This window comes from Squalius cephalus (assembly GCF_949319135.1).
Source record: "Squalius cephalus genome assembly, chromosome: 22".
NCBI lineage: Eukaryota > Metazoa > Chordata > Actinopteri > Cypriniformes > Leuciscidae > Squalius > Squalius cephalus.
The window spans coordinates 18,747,570-18,765,255 of NC_137143.1; the positions used below are offsets into that span (position 1 = coordinate 18,747,570).

The 17,686-nt window shown below is 36.0% G+C and overlaps 1 protein-coding gene across 3 annotated transcripts; it reads right to left on the reverse strand.

The window, feature by feature from the left end:
• Nucleotides 1-516: 516 nt before the first annotated feature.
• phtf1 (putative homeodomain transcription factor 1) lies at nt 517-15,704 on the reverse strand. Of its 3 annotated transcripts, XM_079857585.1 has the most exons (18): nt 15,356-15,691; nt 15,117-15,208; nt 14,975-15,031; nt 14,804-14,873; nt 13,634-13,792; nt 13,252-13,432; nt 11,854-11,977; nt 11,589-11,768; nt 11,265-11,513; nt 9,371-9,499; nt 8,862-9,131; nt 7,443-7,574; nt 6,842-6,928; nt 4,736-4,786; nt 2,229-2,384; nt 1,985-2,080; nt 1,777-1,902; nt 517-1,490 (listed from the first exon to the last, which is right to left on the reverse strand). In XM_079857585.1, exons 2-18 carry the CDS (start codon nt 15,144-15,146, stop codon nt 1,470-1,472), a joined length of 2,118 nt encoding a protein of 705 aa, XP_079713711.1. In that variant the 5' UTR covers nt 15,147-15,208; nt 15,356-15,691; the 3' UTR covers nt 517-1,469. The 3 variants fall into 3 exon arrangements, with proteins under 3 accessions (XP_079713711.1, XP_079713712.1, XP_079713713.1); XM_079857586.1 differs by lacking the exon at nt 4,736-4,786 and having other exon boundaries at nt 15,356-15,704; XM_079857587.1 differs by lacking the exon at nt 1,985-2,080 and having other exon boundaries at nt 523-1,490.
• Nucleotides 15,705-17,686: the final 1,982 nt, after the last annotated feature.

Genomic DNA, 17,686 nt, shown 5'->3' on the forward strand with positions numbered 1-17,686 from the left:
TGGACTGAAGCTCAGTTGAGTTTAAAGGGAAAGTTCACCCAAAAATGAAAATTGTCATCATTTACTCACCCTCATTTTGTTCCAAACCTGTACGAGTTTCTTTCTTCTGTTGAACACAAAAGATGATATTTTAAAGAACGTTTGTAACCAGACGGTTGACGACACCGTAGTAGGAAAAAATTTTACTATGGATGTCGATCGGTGCCATCAACTGTTTGATTACCAACATTCTTTAAATATCTTCTTTTGAGTTCAACAGAAGAAAGAAACTTATACAGGTTTGGGACAAAATGAGCGTGAGGAAATTATGACAAAATTTTCATTTTAGGGTGAACTATCCATTTAACCAAACATTACCGCGTGCTCTTGATTCATCAGTGACTCGACTCATTTGAATCACCCATTTGTTCATTGGTGAACTAATTTGTCCAGTCAGTGGCCCCTTTTTCGATACTTTCCTATAACGTTAAAGCCACAAGAGGCTTTTATAATAATATAGAAAAAGACAGCTTAAATAAATATAAGAAGTAAAAATGTTTTAATAACGCTCATTCGTAATTTACATATTAATCATCATTAGCTTGTATGATTGATTCATTCAAAAGATTCGTTCACAAACGAAATACAGAGTATACAACGCTTGCAGTATAAAAAGTACAGCAGTAAAATCACTGAATCCACACTTTTCCATTAATGATAATTCAATGAAAACAATAAAACATTATTTTTGGCGGGCATATTTAATGGCCAGGAATCAAGTTTTCTTTGAGTCGTCAGAAAAACATTATAATTAAATAGTATTGAAGTTTTATATGTGCCCCCCCCCCCCCCCCAACCACAAACTCAATATTTGGTAAAGGATTAATGATTACAGATGACTTTCAGAGAAAGGTTTGTTTATTTTAATACAATGCCAATAAAAAGTGCTTCCTCCAAGAGCTTCAGTGCGCAAGTTTTTCAGTACCCTTTTCTAAAAAGTCAAGACTTTCATTTAATTGCCCATTCACAGCAGTTGACAAATCCATGTCTCATAAATAGCTTATCTAAAAGTACTGTTATATGCAACTATCCACAAGGCACATAGTGGTTCTGATTTAAGTGGTTGCTTCCAGACCAGATAATACACTTGCAGAGGATACATTTATGAGAAACAGCGAGCACTGGTTGGAATATAACAGCAAGCTGTTAAGTAGTTACCGTAAGCAAGTGCATCAAGAAAACCCACTGCAGTCCGGCTGTGCTTAATGATTCTACAATTCAAATGAGGAAAACTCAACAACAAGGTTGAGCTGAACACAGGTTCACTCGGTCTGGCCGAAGGCACATAGTATTGAGGAAATGCATAAGTTTGGTCAGTAGATTTGCACAGTTTTTAATAGATAACTTGGTCATTTAGTAGGTTGTGCACAAGCACACTTAAGAGTCTGTCTGGCCCCAGTGTTAAGACGCTGGCAGTGTAAGGCATCACATCAAGGTTTAATCTTCCAGAGCTGTTAAAAAAAAACATATGACAGACACTGTTAAACCTCTTAGTTAAAGATTGCTTGTATATTTTGTACTGCTTAAACACCGGTATGATAAAAGTCAAACACTATAAAGAGTGAGCAACTCTAACTGTCCTGATAACAGGAAGAAGAACAAATGACTTAAGTCATAAAAAAACAGATCATCAAGTTCAATAATTACAGACATCTGCACTTCAGCGGGACAATAAAACAGACCCAGGAAAAAGGTGCAGATAACCACTGTACTTAAGAGCGCAAATGTTCCCCTCACCCGGATGTTGAACCCTAGTAAATCGCTGACAGCAGCTGAGATTGCTGACAGGATGACCACTCTTGTGATATTGTAGACGAGCGGATTCACCGTCAGACCCAGCAGGCGAAAAGGAGTGTCCAATTCCTGGAAAGAGCAAATGATGGTCAATGCAAAGCAAAGCATGTTTTATTGTTCTCAATGAATGATGCTTTTCTAATGGTCTCACTTTTAATAATTTTGTGGCCAGCCTCAGTACGTTGTTCACTATGTTCAGCTGGTCCTTTTTGTTTGGTTTCTTCTCCATCTTAAGATACAAGTTTATCTGAAGCAGAAACGCACAGCTCAGCCGTAAGCAATGTTGACCGTAATTATTTGCGCCTCGCTGAATGGCCTCTCGTACGTGTGAATGGTTCACTTGTTTCTGAACAATACTGCCTCTTTGTTCTGTGCAGCTGAGATTTTTATCTCACCTGTTCAGTCAGAAGCACAGAAGCGTTGCTATATTTTCGGTTGGTCTCTGCTCCGAGGGTAGCGAGGCGTAGGAGGAAGACCGTGAGAGCAGCACACCAGACCATCAACTCCCAGTTGGTCTCAGAGTCCAGAAAAGTGTGATGACTGTGCAAAAGCTGAAACACAACAAGCGTTATCTTCCCGTTTCCTTTGCTATATTAGACAGTCAAATCTTCAAACTGTGAAAAGATTTAACAAGCACAGTAATATGATACTTAAAGGGATAGTTCACTTTGAAATTAAATTTTGGTATGTTTTAGCTTACCTCAAGGGCATCCAAGATGTAGGTGTCTTTTTTTCCGCAGTAGTTTCAATTTTGATATTTTTAGGTCAAACTGTTCTTGTCTGTCAGTCATTTAATGCAGGTCTGTGGTCACGGTCTCAAAGAGCATGCACAGAGTCCAAATTAAAACAGTTCCCCATCGTCCAAATTAAACAATTCCCCATCGTAAGTACACATTGATGGCCTAAGACACGAAACGAGCGGTTTGTGTGAGAAAACGAACAGTATTTATATCGTTTTTACCTTTTGTACACAGCCACGTCCAAGTGATCTGAAGGCGCGGGCGCTTCCTATTGTGTGACGTGTGCGCAGACTGGTGCATAGATATATACACTAGATGTCGCCTCGTTCCAATGAACTGCCGTAGCCACGGCGACATCTAGTGTATATATCTATGCACCAGTCTGCGCAGACGTCACACAATAGGAAGCGCCCGCGCCTTCAGATCACTTGGACGTGGCTGTGTACAAAAGGTAAAAACGATATAAATACTGTTCGTTTTCTCACACAAACCGCTCGTTTCGTGTCTTAGGCCATCAATGTGTACTTACGATGGGGAATTGTTTAATTTGGACGATGGGGAACTGTTTTAATTTGGACTCTGTGCATGCTCTTTGAGACAGTGACCACAGACCTGCATTATCTGACTGAGATACAAGAACGGTTTGACCTAAAAATATCAAAATTGAAACTACTGCGGAAAAAAAGACACCTACATCTTGGATGCCCCTGAGGTAAGCTAAAACATACCAAAATTTAATTTCAAAGTGAACTATCCCTTTAACCTTTTATAAACACCTGAAATCAATTTTATGTCTATGAAGATGACTTTATGGCACACACAACTAGTCAGGACCATTTATGCTTACTAAATCCAAATGACAGAATATATATATTAAGTTTGAGAACCTGAGTGACTGTTATATTATTATTTATACACTATTATAGTATTTATAAATATTTTGAGGTAGCTTTTATTTACATATTTTTATTTAAATGTTTTAGTCATTTTGTTGTGCTTTTGTCATTAAATATTACTATTTAGCTATCATTTATTTTTATTTCGGGTTTTAGTTTTAGTAATTTTAATACTTCAGCTTAAACTTATTTTAAGTTTGTTTTTCCCCATTTAAGTTTTTTTTTCTTTACATTTTTATATTTTATTTTAGCTTTAATCCAATGAACAAAATTAAAATGATTTTTAATAGTTTTAGTTAACAGCCTGAAAACTTCTGAACAGGATGAAGATGTCCAAATTTCTTATTTTAAATTTGATTTTAAATATGCCCTTCAGAATCAACAGAAGATACTTACACATTTCCCGGAAGACAAATAAAGTACAATTTACCTTAATCTTCAAATTCAAAAAGTTTTCAACCCCGGCTCTTAATGAATTGTGTTTTCCTCTGGAGCATCAGTGGATGTTTGAACCTTTTTTAATAGTTGTGTTTGAGTCTCTCAATTGTCCTCAGTGTGAAAAGATGGATCACAAAATCATACAGTCACTGCTGGAAAGGGTTCAAATATGCAAAAGATGCTGGACCTGAAGGATTTTTCAGAAGAACATTGGGCAGTTTAACTGCTCAGGACAAACAAGAGACTCAAGAACAACCATCACAAAAAAATACCCCAAAAACAGATGTCGATCATCCATGTAACGACACACTTTTGAACAGGGTCTTTTTTTTTTTGTCTTGTGGACTATATGTAAACATATTTTATCTAAAATATTTTATTCAGGACAGTACTAAATAAAAATATATAACATGCATTTTGTATGATCCCTTTTATTTTGTTAAAATAACATTAACTTTCTGCAGATTCTGAAAGGTGTATGTAAACTTATGAGCATGATTGCATGTATAAATTTCACATTTGATGTCAAGGAAAACTTAAGCGACATAATCTCTGGGAAAACACAAAGGGCCTGTTTACACCCGGTCACTTCATGCGTTTTCTCTGGATAGCTATCCGATCGTGAATAGACCAGGTGTAAATGCCCCTCGAAACGCTTCCAAGATCACACAAACCACTTCAGGAGGTTGTCCGAGACACATTCCAAGCGAAACTGGACAAGTGTAAATCGCCACAAATGAGTAGCCGAGGCAAATGAAACTGAAAGCAAGTCGCAGACGGTCAACACACAATCATCTTCATTAAAGTAGTGAGACTAAATTATCTTACCAGTGCTGATGGCGCTCTCTCTCCTATTGCTGTCTCTGATCTTGAAATTCGCTGATGATAAATAAAATGCAGCTCATATCTGTTACTTTAGATTTGCATGTAGCGAGGGAATTGAACATCGGATTTATATTCGTTTTGTGGATACGCATTTACATGTCCAAGTGTAAATGGAACTGTTTTAACAAATCAGATCATGCTATCCGATCAGTAAAAACACATGAAGTGACCAGGTGTAAACAGGCCCAAAGAAATGTACAATATAATAGAAGGCTCGACAATAAGGGCCCGGGACAGCTTTCTCATGCATTTGCACGCTATTTTAAACTATTTAAGCGCAAGACGACGCGAAAGAGAACTCAATTCGGGGCGGTTTTCATGAAGCGCGCACACCGATAGCCACCTCTCACAGCATACCAGTGCTGAATTGAGTTCTCTTTCATATGATAGGATAAATACACACAAAAAATATATCAAACTGCCCATTTTGGTGAGTATTAATTTAAAAAGTTGGTTATTTCTTGTACAGTGAAAGTAAACAGTTGAGAGAAAATCGTATTTCGATCCGTGCATTAGTTCTTAAAGTGACAGTAGCCTAAACTTGATGCTGTCTGAGTCCTTAATGTTACTTCAAACAACAAAAGATACAGAGAAAATCACTGACTGCTCTTGACTGAGTAACTTTAATAAGGGTTTATAAAAGGAAGACGATGCACTGTTATTTTACATTTGATTACTTTATTCAATTTCTGTAGGTAGTATTTCTTACCCAAATACTACTGTTAGACCTCCCTTAACAACTTAAAGCACTTTTTATCTGTGTTCTACTTGAAATGGCCCAGCATTTTACTGCAGAGCAAATACTGTGTGCAAATATTAGTGTCACTGTCTCTTGATGGTGGATCTGGTGAAGAAGCTGCCAGCGATGAAAATATTGATTTTGAAGATGTTGAAAATGATAGCTTTGAGAATATGTTTGAGAATATGAGCCAGATGCTGAATGTACTGGGAAATGAGCTCTGCTGGTGACAATGATGATGGTAAAAATGATCTGCTCAAACTGAACTCTTCTTAGTTCCAAAAGCTAACGAAATATGCTTAATTTATTATTTTTTAATTGTTATTCAAATATCAGGAGTTTTTTTATTGCAGCAGTTAGAGAGCCATCTGCAATAGATATAGATCCGGGTCGGTAAAGACCCGAATATGTAATAATGATTGGCGAAACATTCATGCATTAAAGGAGAACTCCGGTCAATTTTAACATTGAGCTCATTTTTTTGTAAATTTGGAGTGCTGTCAGTACAGAGAACAACGACAAAAACCGGTGTTGCCTACACCGTGTTATCCTCTTTTTAAAATTTGCACCCTGTTGACTTAAATGGGGCAAGTTTTAAACCTGCTTTTAGCCTCTTAACATCCTTGATGTGTCATTACAAGTGCACAGGTCATGTGAGTGATTCCTTCAGAGTGAACACGGTGAATCTGACTGCAGTAGATGTGAAAGATATTAATAAAAATTAAGTTAATTCGGCCAGCGCTCATATCTGTATTTATTTCCTGTTTTCGGTCGAAGTCCATAGTAGTCGATTGTCGAGTTCACGCGCGTGATCATAGGTAACTAAGCAACAGTGGAGAACTCGACAATCGACTACTGTGGGCTTCGACCGAAAACAGGAAATAAATACAGGTATGAGCGCTGGCCGAATTAACTTCACTTTTATTCATATCTTTCACATCTACTGCAGTCAGATTCACCCGTGTTCACTCTGAAGGAATCACTCACATTGGGTGTGCACTTGTAATAACACATCAAGGATGTTAAGAGGCTAAAAGCAGGTTTAAAACTTGCCCCATTGAAGTCAACAGGGTGCAAATTTTAAAAAGAGGATAACACGGTGTAGGCAACACCGATTTTTGTCGTTGTTCTCTGTATTGACAGCACTCCAAATTGACAAAAAAATGAGCTCAATGTTAAAATTGACCGGAGTTCTCCTTTAAGGGTTGAAGGTACAGATGGAACTGGAATAGTATTCTTTTGAAGGCAAAGCTTAAAAAATATGTCTAAAGTGTGTGTCAAAAACATTGTGGAGCAGAACAATAGCTGACCTGGGCACAGATGATAAAGGCAATAGACAAAGCCAGGAGGAAAATCGATGACACAATGACATCAACAGAGCGCTGAGGGCCTCGTCTCTGTTAAATAGAACAAAGAAATTATTAAATTGATCTTCATATAATGTGAAGTAGGTATCTGTAAACTGCACTACACAAATGTCACAGCCAGCAGAAACACGCATTCACTTTCATTTGTGCTTATATAAACAGACTGGTTAAGCAAGTTGGCTTAACATGTAAAAGCAAACAAAAAGCTTTTACCCCTAAGTCTATAAAGGACAAAAATTATTTTCATGTTTTGGCTGAAATTAAAATTCTATACTATTTTGTCTAAATAAATGAAAACTTAAAACTCAAATCAGTCATTTTCAATGCTACAAGTGAATTTAGGCATAACAACATTATACTGTATACAAAAAATTTATTTATTTATTTTGAGATTTGATTCATTAGATGACAGGTAAGGTAATGTAAATGTAAAAATGTAACTATTTCTTCTTTAATATGTTTGATAAATAAAATAAATCAACACATGATATAGTACTGATATATTGAGCATCCCTACATGTAAACTGTAGTAGGAAGAGGATACCTTCAGGAATGATCGAAGTGAAAGCCACATCTTGATATTCTGTACTTTCTTCAGCCGAAAGTGAGGAATCTCCGATTTTTTGGCTTTGCGTGCAGATGTGAGATGGCTGAAAAGTTTCGCAAATAAAAGGCGCTGTGGATGACATCACATTTGTTGAGAACAAAAATCCTGACCGGCGTTATACAGATTTTGTGGCACTAAGGGGGTGTTTACACGACACCATTTTCAACTAAAAATGGAAAACTTTATGTGATTTGGCCGTTCATTTAGGCCACAAAGGTGTTTTTGGGGCCTGAAAAGGCAAACTTTGATACCGTTATCGTCTTCGTGCGAACTACAAAAACGCAAATTTGTGAAAGCTGACGCCATGCACAAGCGTGCTACATTTTCACTCTAAAGGCATGTAGTGTTTATTTACAAAGTGATATCGCCAACTACTGGCCTGGCATGCATATTACAGAATTTGTAGTTGTTTTCACAGATCCATGTGAACGGGGAACGTTTTGACAACGTTGTCGCTAAAAACTTTTCCTTGTTTAGTACATTGCTGTTGTGTAAACATACTAGAGCTGCACAATTAATCGTTAAAAGATTGCAAACTCGATTCAAACACGTGACCTTATTCCTAACTTACAACGATTCTCCAGTGTCTATTAAAGCTTTGACAAATGCTCACCAGAACATTCAGATCTACACGTGGCGCTGCCACTAATCAGAAGTACTGGGATAAAAATGTATAGTTCGCATACAAACACTGATGCCTACAGTTGAAAATAGAGCAAATCGACTTTTAAAAGTAACTTCAAATAACGGCTCTATCGATTGCATCGTTACGCCACTAGGTGGCGACAAATGAATGAGATTTTTTTTGTTGTCATAAAATCATTCATTCAAGAGATTCGTTCAAAAACGCTGATTCGTCCAGTAATGAAACAAATGAAGTCTTTATGAAGGAGTAATTGAATCATTCTTTCAAACTGTTTTTTTTTTAAATAAAAAATAATTCATTAAACATATTTAAATACTCATTTTTAACATTTTGTCAGAACCTCTAGTAAATTAATTAGTTGTCTTTTCAGAATTGTGGGAGAATCGAGATCTCTTTTTGGAACAAATAAATTGTGGTTCTCAATTTATCCAGAATCGTGCAGCTCTAAAATGTACCCTAAAGCTCAGCACACTTTACAATAAAGTTCAATTTGTTAACATTAGTTAATGCACGTTAGCTCAAAATGCATAAGCTAATGCCCATTTATATAACTTAAAATGTAAAAATTGTATTAGAATATAGAACTGAACATAGTGTAACATTACGGAAATTAGCGTTTTAGTCAAATGGTGGCTTCAAACATAGCGTTAATAATGCAAACACTCCAGAGTGCAACATACAAATTGAAGAGAATTCGTTTTCATCTTCACCTGTTTATACGTCCTCTCAGCCACACACATCATGAAGAAGAAAAGTCCAGAGAGGAAAACTCTTTCCATTGTGGTGATGATGAAGAATGCATAAGACAAGGCACAAGGCGGCCCGATGGCCACTGCTGGAAGTTTCTTGAAGGAAACAGAATTGAGATTGGCAACATCCAGTTTCTGTGCCAGTCTGAAGCAGTATGGCAGCAGAGCCAGTGAGGCCGTGACCAAGCTGCCGAAAATAAGATAACCCATCCCTTGCTCAACCACCTTCACCTGGAAACAGAAATCATTCACCGTAAGTTACAGCAACACTGACCTGTTACTTCTGAAATGCAAATACAAATGCAAATCTCTAAAAGAGTCAGTGTTCAAAAGTTTACATAGAGATGTTTACACTGAATTTGAATAACATGTACTTTAAGAGAGACAGTCAACAGTTCTCTTCCTGTTCCAGGCAATTTAAACTACTTAAGAAGAAATAAACAAGACAGAGAGTTAAAGAAGGACTTTACTCGTGTGAGAATGATACCACTGATCTCCAGGACGGACATATCAGCTTTTTTACACTCTCCTTGCTCCCAGATTATGGCACTGACGCGGTCTTTGGAGGGGTGGCAAGCCTGCAGCCATGAGAACTGGTGCTAAAGGGAGATTCAATTAAGAACAAAATTAATAATGTAGTCAGAGTCCTTTCTATGCCACCTATATGCTGTTTGATGAGGTTGTTAACCCTAGAAAATGAAAGGAATTAAGGCCAGTTATGAATTCCACACTTTAAATGGTTATTCTATGATAAGCATGGTTGTAATTTTTTTTTTAAATAAAATTCATTTTGACATTTTTTTGGGGGGACATCAAGTCAAGAATGTCAAGGTGGTGCAATTGTCGTGATATCATAATGAATAAAAAATAACTATTGAGAAACTACAGCAACATAATGTTTTTTTTTTTTACTGTATATTAATTTTTTTTTTTTTAAATTGTCTGGAGAACCAGTAATGTGGCCCAATCAACAAGCAGAAGCAAAAAAAAAAAAAGAAAGAAAAGAAATAAAAAAGAAAAAAAGAAAAGGAAATTATATCATGACCTAATTGACTGTCAAGATCAATAAGTTTCTTGAAATATCAGATTATTTGACCTTTTTGTGACATGGCAAGGCCAGTATAATGTCATGTGCCGTGAAAAACTTTTTACCTTGAAATTTTTTTATTTTTTGCCCTGGATTAACATTATCCTGGATTAAGCTAATGGGCAGTTAGATTTACAAATTTCACACTACACATTAATAGTTATGTGGTTAACATTATTACTGGCATATTCATGAGGTTGTGCTCAGAATTGCTGGTCTATCTATGGAAATTAAATGCATTTGCTGTTGTGGTTCGACATTTTAATCGTTGCCTTCAGACAGACACTAAAATTAAAGATGCATGAAAAGTATCTTTACAAACTGTACACAGCACATGAATAATAAATTAGGTAATTATTGTTAGTATGTGATTTGTTGCCTGTCTAAACAACTTACAAGGGGTGGTCACACTACACTTCTAGATCCATTGACTTCCATTCATACTCATACAAATGCGGGAGACAGGAAACACAAGCTCATGCGAAGAAGTTTCACATTCACCATAATCCATACAACCCCAGTGGATAAATGAATGTCTTCTGAAGTGAAGTGATAGGTGTGTGTAAGAAGTTTTTTTTTAATAATAAATCACTGTTTGCAATCCGCTGTCATACGAGTGATCACGAGAGGGACGTAACTTGTGACACGTGACATAAGTGTGTTGTGTAGCTCACACAAGAAGTGGCTGTCCTCTGTGCTTCGGCGTTACTTGTAGCGTGAACTTCACAATGTAAAAACGTATTATCGCTAAACAGTTCGCATCTTAATTTGCGCTGGAGGGGTTAAAACTTCTCTTACAAGGGGTTAAAAAGATGCACCAGGGTTTAAGGAATAGTTCACCCAAAAATGAAAATTCTGTCATCATTTACTCACCCTTTTTTTCCCAAACCCTTAAGATTTTCGTTCATCTCCAAAACACAAATTAAGATATTTTTAATCAAATCTGAGCCAGTTCTGTAATCTCCATTGACAGCTACGCAACTACCACTTTGATGCTTAAAAAAGTTTGTAAAACTAATCCCATATGAATCGAGCGGTTAAGTCAAAATTTTCTAAAGGAACACAGTCACTTACATGATGAACAGATTTATAGTTTTATTCACAACATTGATCAGCGAACATACCGAACCTGCTTGACGCGCGGGAACAAACCTCACTGGTTCTTGCGGAAGCTCAAACACGCTGCGTAACACATGAGAATGAATCTCATTGGATAATTTTTGGGTGAACTATCCCTTTAAGCTTTAAACATTTTTTACAGTAAAACAGCAGCCCACCTGCGGTAAGGCCTCATCCTCATCACTAGTCAGAGTGATGCTGGGCAGAGGGAGGGAGTGGCTATGACTGTGATGCTCCTCCTCCCCACTGTCACTGCTTCCTGTGGAGGCGGAGTCAGGATCATGCAGAAGCTCCTCCCATAACATATCATCTGTGTCGGAGGCTGGACGCGAGCCCTGTGAAGGCCGCAGAAGCTCAACTTCAGGTGGCATAGCTGGGGTATCTTTTGGCATCCCATTACTGTCTCCCTGTATGCAATCACACAATGGTAATGAATATTCTATTTTACAGACTTTTGCTTTTGGTTTTAGTCAGATACTCACCTGAGTCTGAGGTGGCGAATTGTTCTTGGGGACTTTGTGAAGTCTATTCCTGAGCGCTCGGGCATATTTTGGAGGTGCTGATGAGAAGAGTCTCTCTCTTTGCAGCTCTGCTTCATCTGCCTCCTCTTCCTCACTGGAGAGGTCTTCAGAAGCCCCATACGGAGGCCTCCTCAGGGAGTTCTGCAAAGCCCACAGGATCTCAATCAACACAAACATGAATGTTCATGACTCTTCAAAAAGTGCAGTTCAAAGGAAAGTGTTTTACCAGTCTCTTCTCTGATCTGTAGAGCTGGTTTCTGTCTTCAAGTTGCTGGGGTTTGAGTTCTACTATCCCTCTCTCTCTGCTGCCCTCATCCTCAGACCTCTTTGCTTTTCTACTCTTCCTCTGTCTATGAATAAACAACAACAAAAATTAAAACACGACATAAATTGAATTGGATCAAAAGAATACAGTATTGACCAAACAGAAGCCAGAACCTATCTGTTTTATAATATATCATATTAATAATATGATGTATTAAATTTGGTGCCTGTTTTGACACTAGGGTCAATGACATCAGTGCAATTTGTTAGACCAATTAATTTATTCAAAAATAAATAAAAATGTAATCCATTCATACAATGAGTTGAGAACTTGTATTATGTGCATGTTTTTATTTTTTTTTAAATGAAAATAATTTTTATATATTTTTCGTCCTGATATCATTACAAAAAACAAACAGAAAAACAAAAATTGAAAAGTAGTGTAACCTAATCGTTTCAGCGTTTATATATAACATTTGTCTGCCAAACTAAAGTCCAACAAACATGCAGAAACAAAGAAAAAACAGGATATGATGTCATAGAGAAGAACCCAGCAGATACTCATGACTGTGTCAGGGTCAATGTGTGCTTCTCAATACTCAAATTGATGCTTCCTCGTTTCCTCGCTCCTCCGTCCTCTAGCCCGTGACCCGGAAACAGATCGTACCGAGCCATCTTGAAGGACATCTCAATTCTCTAATTGCATCGTGAGGAATGCGAGGAGCGAGGAAGGCACAGGTGTATCCTTCCCTCGCATCCTAAGGGGGTGGAGCTAAGACGTTGCGTGGGAGCAAGGAAAGGAAACGAGGATGCACAAATTAAAAATGAGAAGCACCCAATAAGTCTCTTAAAATATATGATAATTTGATGACATGACAGGTTGTAAAATTTAAATTGGTGCAACTAGTCATATTTATGAATTAAAAATTCTTGACACTTATAAAATATAACTTTTTACCTTGAAAAATATATTTCAAATGTATTATATATTTTAAATAATAAAAAATAAAGATTTTAAGCTGTAAGAAAAACGATTACTTTTTACTTGATTATAAAGTTTTCATGAAAATGGTATAAAGTTTTCCAAAACCACATGACATCAACATGAATACCACGAGTGCATTTCTAAGAACTTGGCACATGTGTTTTAAACTAGATTTTTTCTTTATTGTGGACACTCTTATTTGTCATTGACCCACTAGTGTCAGCTGAACACTGGCACTGCTGATTAAACTGCCAGCCTTGCAGAAGATTAGATGTATTGGCCATTTGATGAGAGGAAAAAAAAGAAGAAAAAAACACTTGGTCCTTTATGGCTCCGAGTCAGTCTCTCACAAATCTGATACAGTAGTAGCTTAACCTTTTCCTGCGAACAGGGCTGGCTGTCCGGCTGGGGATAGGGCTGTTGTCCGGGCTTCTGGAGGTTTCTGTGGATACTATTTGGCAGTGTACTGTACCCAACAAGAGCATGAGACACAATGGACCCACAACCTCACTGGCACAGGCGGCTGGTACCTCAAAATACAACACAGCTCCTGCCACTGAAATGAACACAAATCCATCAGATCATGACATTATATTGAGAATTTTAAGTTGAGTTCATTTCCAATTGACTTCGAATGTATTATCATTAAACTACATGTATAATCTCTACACGAAATCTGAAATATCCAAAGAATGATTAAGGAAACACATTTTATGTCCATGTGATTGTTTTGCTGAAAAGAAGAAAAACTGCATACCTTGAAGGAAATACAGAACAAAGATGAGGGTGGAGATGCATTTAGATGTGACTTGGATCCACCACTGAAAGAAGAAAGGAAAGAAGAGGACCCTGACCAAGCCTTTACGAGTCAGAGCGGTCCAAGGGCTCTCCGGTTTGGCCTTGCTAAACGTGGAACCTGCAGTTGTAAAGACACTAGTTCAAAAACAGCATCATAACGTAAAAACTTTAGTCATTTTTAATTAGGAAAAGAATGCAACAATGTAAAAGTAAACCCCTATTAATTATTTACCAGTTAGTTACCGTAATCTATAGCGACATTTTTTAAACATTCAAAAGTTGGTAGGATTTTTTACGTTTTTGAAAGACATCTCTTATGCTCACAAAGACTGCGTGTATTTGATCAAAAATACAGTAATATTATTACAATTTAAAATAGATGTTTTCTTTTTGAATATATATTTTTTAAAATGTAATAATCTAACCCTGTGATGGCAAAGCTGAATTTTCAGCATCATTACTCCAGTCTTCAGTGTCACATGATCCTTCAGAAAATGATTCTAATATTCTGCTGAAAACAGTTGTGCCGCTTAATATTTTTGTGGAAATCGTGATACTTTATTAAGGACTGTTTGATGGATAGGATTTATTTGAAAAATAATTATTTTGTAACATTATAAATGTATTTTCTGACAGTTTTAATCAATTTAATGTGTTATTGCTGAATAAAAGTATTAATTTCTTCCAAAAAATTCTTCCTGACCCCAAACTTTTAAACAGTAGTGTAATTTTACAGTAAATAAAAAAAATATATATTACTTTATAATTTATGGACAATTTATATTTGACATTAAAATACTATTAGTTAGTTAAAACTATGTATTTTCAGTGAAAATTGAAACAGGGTGTTCCCAGAAGCCCCTGTATGATACATTACACTTGCGAAGAAGTAGTTGAAGTAGTTGAAATAAGTTGATATATTAATATTGTATATTTTAATCATAATATCTGGTTTTAAACTGTAAAACATACAGTCATCAATGTCAAACAATGTTACTTTTACAGTGAATTTCTGGCAACCGTTGCTGCCTGTTTTACCGTACATTTTTACAGTAGAGGTATGATCTGACAGCCTATAACAATTATCGATACGTAATAGATTCAGATGCTAAACTTGATAGTAACTCACCTCTCACTAAGTCAACATCAATGAGGTCTGGCTTGATATGGCCAGTCTTCTTAGGTTTGCTTCCAAAGCCCTGCTCAAAAAAGGAACAGAGTTTCACACATCTGATTGCATTACATTTTACACAATATTCAAGAACCACATCTATGCTGCAAACACAAACTGCCACATTACCTTGAGCTCATTCTGTTCCAGAGATTTTTCCCAAATCTGCTGATCATATGCTCCAATCTTTGACACAAGATCATTAGAGAACTTTTAACCACTTTCCACTCACAATCTGTATTTACTGTAAGACAGATGTAGAAAGGCTCACCTTTTTCTGATACCATGCTATTCCTGCCATGTTTGAAATACATTAGGTCAGGTCATCTCAGGCAGTAATGTCAATCACAGAATATTTCATTCCTCGAAAGAATCAGATATTCGAATGATGTCATCGCTTACAGTAAAAAAGGAAACTCCTGCTCGCAGTTGAAGGTGCAACACACACACATAGGAAGCGACTCAAGTTGCTGGCTAAGTTCAAGGAAAATTATAGAATATTAAACTTACCTGGAGCCCAACATTCGGTATCTGCCTGCGATTCCTCAGCAGCGCGTGTTGAGTCTTGTCAACATTTTCAGAATCAGATGTTTATGTTGTAACTTAGATTAAACAAACCTCGCCCCCTACTACAGCAAAACTATCTGACGCTACATCATAAACATCTCATTAAAATGCAAAAACAGCAGTCTAAAGTTGTGAGATAACTTTATTTACTGTCAGACCACCCTGGCATCAATTCGGTTCAATTTGATTGACGACAGAAATATCTTCTTGTAAAAGAGAAGTGATAAAGTTCCCACTCTCATCAGCGCCTGAAAGTTTGTGTGAAGCAAGCGACGACAACCAGCGTCACATCAAATGTGAATGGCGGAACTGTATTTTGTACAAAATAAACTTTAGTAATAAAATAAAATAAAATAAAATAAAATAAAATAAAATAAAATAAAATAAAATAAAATAAAATAAAATAAAATAAAATAAAATAAAATAAAATAAAATAAAATAAAATAAAATAATTATCAGTGAAAATGCTTCATTTCAATTTTAAGGTCGAATGTTTATAGAACTCATACACACTGTGAACGTGTGAGTCGAATCTTTACGATGAATCAGTCTTAATCGGTCCTCGAGTCAACATTAAACCAATAATAGCCTGCCCCACTTCATTTTTTTCATGTGAGCATACATAATTTTAAACTTTTTTTCTTCAAAAAAGTGCTATTGAATTCTTTATGTGTAGTGGGCTACTTGAAAAAAATAAAATAAAAAACGGTTTCATCCTTACAGATTTAAGTTATCAGAAAATTACAGATTGTTGCCAACGAGACTACGACGTGCATTTTCAACAATGCAGAGTGTTTAACTCTTAACCCTGTGTTATTTTTGGGCCAACAGTTTTTAACGTTCATAAAAAAAATATATACAAAAATTTAACGACATATAAATAGACATTCTCGTTAGATGTCTTATGTCTCATGTTATTTCATGTGTAAATAACATGCCTTGTCAGTAATCACAAATGGCTGTGATTGATCCATTGTGATCCGCGCTGAGAAAAGTAACAGTACCACTGCCACAATAACAAAGCCTCACGAGAATGTACTGCCAGATTTTCACCATTAGATGTCAGCATTTTAATTAAATTAGATTACATCACAACAGATGAATGAGAATATTCATTTGGCTTTGTCTATTTTCATCTGAGATCAAGAAGAGTAGATCACTTTTTAAACTTCAACCTGGCTCTTCATTCCCTTTTTATATATAATAAATATCTGTTAATAATAGCCTATCTGTTGTCACTTGTCACTATTCAAGCAAAAACGAACTCCTCATTTCTATAACTGAATTCATATGCTTGCTCCTCTCTGACAAAATAAAATGATCGCAGTAATCAAATGCAATATTTTGACCCTAACTAACAGCATAAATCGTAAGAAATTCGAGTAATATGTCTGTAATCAAGACAATCAGGCTGTTCACAGGCTTTTCCACTCTGATCTTGAACTTACTGGATAAAAAATGACTGCAGCTAACAATAATTTTATGATAATATTATTAGTTATTACTTGCAGTTCCGCGTTACTGTGATGACTGTCTACAGAACTGTTGATATAAATATACTCCTACACCCACACTCTTATGGATGGGTTATGTCACTTTCCTTGAACAATGCTTTGAATAGTTTCACAGCAACTTATAATGAAGGACATGCAGAATAATCACAGTAATCAGCACAATAACTAGTTTGACACCATAATGTCACATGAACAAAAAGAAATTACATGAAGCATGTTATGACAGAGACAAATTGCTGACAGTGATTATTATCTGGACCATGCTACAAGTCTGCAGTGCCTAAAAGCTAATGTTTAAGGATTAACCAAATGGACGAAATACATAGACAGAAATGGCTTTCACTTACAAAATAGTCAATATAGCAATAAGAATGGATATTAACTATCTATATGTCTATATATAATCATAGACCCATGTCTGTACATTCTTCAGAAAGTACTTTGCACATTCAGATGTTTTTTTTAACCAAGAAAAACAGTTAATATATCAGTTTAAATGTATGCCATTTATTGGTATTATTATTATTATAAGAATTATTTTATTTATAAATATTAATGTTATTTGTTATTTTAATTTATTAGCAGTAGTATTAATACTTTAATTAACAGTAGTATGCCATTTATCAGCAGAACCCTCCCCAATATGAAAGGCTGTGTAATTTGAATCGAGCAATGGAAGTTTGACCATAAAATTACAGTGAAAGTTCTTAGTGGGAAATCTCAGATTGTTTACATGTGTTTTCTCATTTGAATGCACTAA